At 36.0% G+C, this 7,000-nt stretch overlaps 1 protein-coding gene across 1 annotated transcript; it reads right to left on the bottom strand.

Moving 5' to 3' along the window:
- Window positions 1-3,504: 3,504 nt before the first annotated feature.
- Window positions 3,505-7,000, bottom strand: INSL5 (insulin like 5). Its single transcript, XM_045547813.1, has 2 exons — window positions 6,826-7,000; window positions 3,505-4,024 (listed from the first exon to the last, which is right to left on the bottom strand). Exons 1-2 carry the CDS (start codon window positions 6,998-7,000, stop codon window positions 3,789-3,791), a joined length of 411 nt encoding a protein of 136 aa, XP_045403769.1. The 3' UTR covers window positions 3,505-3,788.

Genomic DNA, 7,000 nt, shown 5'->3' with positions numbered 1-7,000 from the left:
GATGACAGTCAAAAAAGTTAATATTCGTAATACAAAAAGGCTTTGAAAATTGAGAAGACTATTATAATTAAATAGAAAAATGGCCAAAGGATATGGACAGACTAATTTACAGAAGAGGAAATACAAGTGGCCAATAAATATAAAAGGCAATCACTCGATAGTGAAGCTAATGCAAACCAAACCAAAAATATTTAATATTTCACCTATAAGAATTACAAATTTTTGCAAGAGTAACATCATACACAGATGAAGATACAGAGAAATAGGCACTTTCATATATTTCTAGTGGAAATGTGAATTCATCAAACTTTTAAGACGGTGATCTCTTGATATGTATTTAAATTTAAAATACACAGCCTAGGTATGGTGACTCATGCCTACAATCCCAGCACTTTGGTAGGCCGAGGAGGGAGGATGTCCTGCTTGAGGCCAGGAGTTCAAGACCAGCCTGGGCAACATAATGAGACCTTGTCTCTGTAAAAAAAAAAGAAAAGAAAAATTAGCTGGGCAGGGTGGTCCATGCCTGGGCAGGAGTCCCAGCTACTCATGATGCTGAAGGAGCAGGATCACTTGAGCCCAGGAGTTCAAGGTTACAATGAGGTATGATTGCACCACTACATTCTACCCTATCTATAATAAAAGAAAAAGAAAAAGAAATAAAATACACAGGTGTATTTTAAAGGTGTTATTTAAATATATTGAGGTGTTATTAAAATATATTAAGATATCTTAAATAAAGCAACAGGATGTAAGACACTATGTATAATTCCTTTTGTGTAAAATGGGATGACACATTCAGTAGATTTTATTTTAGAGTAGGTTAACTGCTTTAAAAATAGACTCCAACATAAAACAGCTCAAAGGTAATGCTAGCCACGTTAAGGGTAAGGGTGGGAGATTTTATGGACTAATCTTGGAAGTGGCACATATTACTACTGCTCATATTTAATTGACTGGAACTCAATCACATGAGCGCACACAACCACAAAGTAGGCTGAGAAATGTATAGCTGTGTGCCCAAGAGGAATAGGAGAAGAAATTTTTAGTGGACAGTAAAAAATTTATGCTATAGAGATATAGAAATAGATAAAGGGATAATAGATATGATAGTTGATAAATAGATATATATATAAATCAAGCTAATGTAGCTGTACTTGCAGCTATACTACATAAATTCAGTATAAACATGATTTTTATGTCAGACAGAAATTATAAGAAACTCTTAATAAAGGTTATGTTATTACTTTATAACCAAACACAGGAGAGTGAGACGTTTGTATTATTTTAGACACTTCTCAGGACTATTTGCATTTCTTAACCTTATATATAAATTATCTTTTTTTCCCCCAGAGAAAGTAGCTACAGGATTTATTTAAGTAAAGTGACTGGGCCCCACTTTTCTTCTCTGTTTTGCTATGTACTTAAATTATGTGTTTATAATAACTAATAAATATAAAGAAGTATATAGTGAATAATAATGACTGCACTCTTAAAAAGTTATTAAGAACTTCAAAGAGCTTTTGTTTATATTTGTTAAATCTAATATTTATTGCACTGGAACTTAAAACTGAGAAATTTAAATTTATTAACTCATTTAAAATAATACACCTACCACATGTTAACACAAATAACATAATTTATGAAAACTTTATATTTTCACAAAACAAAAAACATTTGGTAAGAAGAGTGGCACTGTTTTATATTTTAACAAGTCTCCAATGGCTGGCTTAATAAAATGCAGTTTAATTCTTATACTGGCTTCTGCATTCGATATGTTGCTGTATGTTGTGTTAGTTGACATTTAGATCCAGCATCATATAGATATTTAGTTGGAAGCTTATTACTTAAACATAGTCTGGGTAATGGAAAGATTATTTTAATAACATTTTCAGATAGTTTTGATCTTCTTTTTTTTTTGGTACTATCCCAAAACTAGACAAGTGGTTGTTTATTAAAGGTTAGTTGCAATATAGAGTATGAAACCATATCAATGGACTTTTTGTAATGTTAAAGTTTTTATTTTGTGATTTGAGTGAGTGGATTTTTTTACCCATTCATGATTTTGTAATATAATGCATTGATCATTTGGAAAATATTGGTTTACTGAGTTATGCACATCTTCCAAATGTTGACACAGTTCCTTGCATAATATCAAAAAATCAAATTCATTAATATATTCACTGATACTTATGATAGGAGATAAAAGTTTTCCAAAACTGCTTGAAAGGTTATATTTTATCATCAGCAACAAATTCTGTGAGTTGTTTTCCTGGAAGTGACAACTGTACTTCATTTTCAAAATCATTTAATTTCAAATATCAAAAATCTGAATACAGTTTTTCAGTCCTCATGGAAAAAGCAACTAGTTTAAAGCTCACAATTTAATCAGACAAGTGCTTCTCCTTGGGACAACCATCATACTTCAATATGCTGCAAAGGCCTTCATGCAGTCTTCCCATTACATCCTCCAGAATATTAGTAAGACATGTTCTCAAGGATGGAGACTTAATTTTACTGCTTCATCAAGGACATTCTTCAATGAAGACATTTTTTTTTTAACTGGGAGTACCTGGTAGTAAAGAATACTTTGACTACCAGTACAGTTTGGTGGGACTGCCTTGATTCATACTAAGCAGCCTAAATTTGGATTCAGTAACACCATCCACTTAGCTGTGAGACTTAGGACACATTTACTTAATTCTAAGCCTCTGGTTCCTCATCTGCAAAATGATTATAAAGTACTTTTCCACTCTCATAGGTTTCCTGCAACAAATGTGTGAAGGAGAATGTTTAAATGCCATGCACAATGCCTTGACAAAATTTAAGTGCCCAATATATAATAGATGGATTTTAAATACAGATTATAGTTATTAATAAGAGCAGCATTTGGATGAACAGAGATTCTAACTATTGTTACAACCCACTGTGGGAGCTGGCTGTCAGAGTTAGAAATGAAAACAGTTTTGTGATATCCTTACTTTGTCTTTTGTCTTTTTGTCTGGGAAGACATCCAATTGCATCACAATGACTTGGCTATCTGGGTCTTTGTTTCTCAACTTCCACAGAATGATAATAAAATGCAATAAAGGGGCAAAACCAAGGTGGCCCAGACAACAGGAAGAAGCTTATTACCTAAACATACTCTGGGTAAACATGCTCCCCGCCATTTATAGGACTTAACTGAAACATATATGCCCCCAGCTGTTCTTAAATAGAATGTTGAAGGGCTGCATGATATTAGGAAATATTTATTGAGCACTCTAAGTTCCTTTGAGAAAAGCACTTTGTTTAGATTCTTATATTTAACCATGAATCAATGTTTACATTTTCAGTAATAATACACAGTAACCCAAAAGTTAAGGATGGTCATTTCTGGATGATGAGATAACAGCTGATTTCTATTTCCTTTTAATGAATATTTTTTAGGTTTTCCTCCACCAGCATTTTCTATTTACTGCTAAAAGTTATTTACAATTTTTTTAAAAGGAAAAAAAATATCACAGCTTGGTTTGTAGCATTTTTATTGCAATTTTGCACAGCATTTGAAATTTCAAAGCATTAGTTGAAATTTGAAAAGAACAGAGCATTCACCTTGGCAAAGGGGGAAAATAGATTTCACTGTCTATTTTGAATGGTTTTAGCCATTCATCCCCACCTTTTAGAAAAGAAGGATTGCCTACCTAAAAGCCATCATTTTAATAACACAATGTAAGTGTTATACCAGGCAGTAAGCACTGTGATTAAACGTGTGCTAAAGCTCTGCCACCCATTGGCTGTTTGCTCTTGCCTTAACAAAGAGCACTCAGATCAGTCATGGAACAGCCTTTAGTGCAGCACAAAGTTTGTAAATCTTGTCTGGACATCACTGACTTTCGGATCTTTGACTCCCAAAGCCCTTCAGTGGGGATCTGTCCATCCTGAAGACGGTCCTCCCCTGAGGCATCCACCAGCGGAAGGTTTTGTGCCGTGTTTTCCTCAGAAACCTCGTATTTATTTGGGAGCTGGAAGGAGTTTCCTCTCTCAGCTGTATGGAAGAGAAAAAAACAATATATCCTTAGAGAGCTCCGACAAAGAAGGCAGCATTCTACACTGGGGGAAATGAATTGGATTTCTGAAATCAAATTGAATCCTACATGTAATTTTTCTTTAAATGTTGGTCTGGTTTCAGAGAAATTAGACATTTTGGGGAGAGCTCAGTTATCTCCACTGGCCTTGTATTACAGAGGAGGAAACTTTAGTGCAGAGCTTGAGTGAGCGAGTGTCACTAGGCTAGCGAGAACCAAATCAGGACTTGAATTCTCTTGCTGGCTTCCTCTGCTCCATGACCAGCAGCTTCCAAAGTTATTAGCTACGTGCTATAAACAAAAAGGACACAAACAAAACACAACCCTGTGTATGCCCTGTAAAGCTGATCAGCAAGGAAGGAAGTGGAGATTTAAACCTGTATATCTGAAAATTAAAAGTGAGCCCCACAGTTTTTATCTCAGTGTTGCCCCCGAAGTTCACATATAAGCTTCTTTCATTCGTTTGGTTCAAACTTACTTATCAGTGCCTTAGCACACTAGCAAGCACCAAGAAAAATTAGGTGAATGGACGCTGGTTGGTAAACTGGTAATTGATCAGATAGATAGTGTATGGGAAAACATTCTGAAAACCTATGAAAGATTTAATAAACAGTGCTATGATTTCTTTAGTATCAAAAGGAGATAGCCTTATATACAGACAGCCATTCCACTGTCCCATGTGTTTCAGAGACATTCCAAATGCATTTTTTTTCTAGTGCATTTTAGTCTGCTATTCCAGAGTTTGATGTAAATCCTGGTAAATTACTCTTATTCTTTTAAGATTAAAAAACCCTTATTTTAGGCCGGGCGCGGTGGCTCACGCCTGTAATCCTAGCTCTGGGAGGCCGAGGCGGGTGGATCGCTCAAGGTCAGGAGTTCGAGACCAGCCTGAGCAAGAGTGAGACCCCCGTCTCTACTAAAGATAGAAAGAAATTATCTGGCCAACTAAAAATATATATACAAAAAATTAGCCGGGCATGGTGGCTCATGCCTGTAGTCCCAGCTACTCGGGAGGCTGAGGCAGTAGGATCGCTTACCCAGGAGTCTGAGGTTGCTGTGAGCCAGGCTGATGCCACGGCACTCACTCTAGCCCGGGCAACAGAGCGAGACTCTGTCTCAAAAAAAAAAAAAAAAAAAAAAAAAACCTTATTTTTGTTAACAGCTAGTAATATGAGCCTCAATATTAAAGTGGTAATGGTAAGTTCATGATTTTTCCAGACATTAGCCCACCCCAATATGAACACTTGGTCATTTTCCAAAATGTTAAATGTATTTTAAATTAAATTGAAACTTTAACAACATATGTGGTTGCAACACTTATATAATCACATTTTTATTTTTTAACTTCTTATAACATGGCAAATATAACCAATTATTAAAACAGAATCTTAAGCAAGGCACAGAAAGACAAATACCACATTATCTCACTTATATATGGAATCTAAAAAAGTCAAACTTAAAAAAGTAGAGAGGAGAGTGATGGTCACCAGGGGCTGGGGGCTGGGGGCAGGGTGGCTGGGGAGATGGATGTTGGTCAGGGGCACAACAAAATTTTGGTTAGACAGGAGGAATGAGCTCAAGAGATTTATTGTATGACATGGTGACTGTAGTAATAACAGTGCATGTATTCTTGAAAATTGCTAAGAGAGTGGATTTTAAGTGTTCTTATTATAAAAATAATGATAAGTATATGAAGTAATGCGTATGTTAGCTTGATTTAACCATTCCACAGTGTATACATCGTTCAAAATAATATATTATACACAATAAAATATATGCAATTTGTCATTAAAAAAATAAAACAAAATAATAAAAAATAGGATTTTAAATAAATTCTATCTCCCACTTTAATATAAGGTTAGCAGAAAGAATTCCAGTAAAACTTCTGAGTTACTTGAATTGAAAAATAAAGAAATGTAGCAAAGTCAGTCACTTCACTACTTCTGAATCACATTCAGTTTATTTCCACCTTCAAAATTCTGATCAGACAATTCCTACTGCTAGAATTCTCACCTGCTTCATCCCCACCCCTCATAATTCCCCAAATCCTGCATGTCCTGCAGGGCCTCTGTCGGTTACCACCGCCGCCATAATGCTGTCATTGATTACAACAGCCCATCGCCTTCTTTCCCACCTAAGTAAGACTCAGTAGAGAATAAGAAAGGCCTTGGCTCTTGAAGTCAGAGAGATCTGGTTTGCTTCCCAGCCACACGACTTGCCAGCTGGGTGAGCAGTTTTCTCCTTCATAAAATGATAAATGGTGGGTAATTTTGCTTACTTCACCAGAGCCTTATCAGAAAGCTGAATGAAATGTGGCACATGAAACTTCTGACACTTAATAAATGCTCAATAAAAGCCAGATTTTTCCCTTGCATCCTTATCTAACACCTACCTGATTTCCAACTTATTATATTCTATAATCATCCATGTGCAAAAATCTTGCTCCTCCAACATGCCCCTTGACATCACATTCTTCTCCCTAGCCTCCCCAGCACCGGCCTTAGGTGCTGAGCTCACTGAAGCAGTCATGCGATCAAATGACTTCCAGCAGGAGGCTAAAGAAAGAGGTCCTTATTTTTTGAAGAGTAGGTAGCATGCCCATCTCTTTCCCAAGCCAAATTCAGTATATTTTGTTAATTAATCCCCTAAATTGACATAGAAATGGCTCTTAGAGTAAGAGTTACTAAAATAATTGTTTAAAAAAATAGTTTGAAAAAAATAAAAGAAACAGGTGAAAGAAAAATAAAGGAGTTAACATTACCTTGCTGAACTTGAGGGATCCCCTCCAGGTGCCTTCTCCACCGAGAGCTAGCACAGATGTAAACGACCGTTCTTACGTATTCTAGCCCGCAGAGCCGCACAGACTCCCTGCTCCTCGCTTCCGAGATGGCAAATAGGACAGACAACAGAAACAGAGTGAAAATTAAGCCCTTCAT

Source organism: Lemur catta, chromosome 3 (genome assembly GCF_020740605.2).
Source record: "Lemur catta isolate mLemCat1 chromosome 3, mLemCat1.pri, whole genome shotgun sequence".
Classification (NCBI taxonomy): Eukaryota; Metazoa; Chordata; class Mammalia; order Primates; family Lemuridae; genus Lemur; species Lemur catta.
This window is presented reverse-complemented; position numbering and strand designations above follow the sequence as displayed.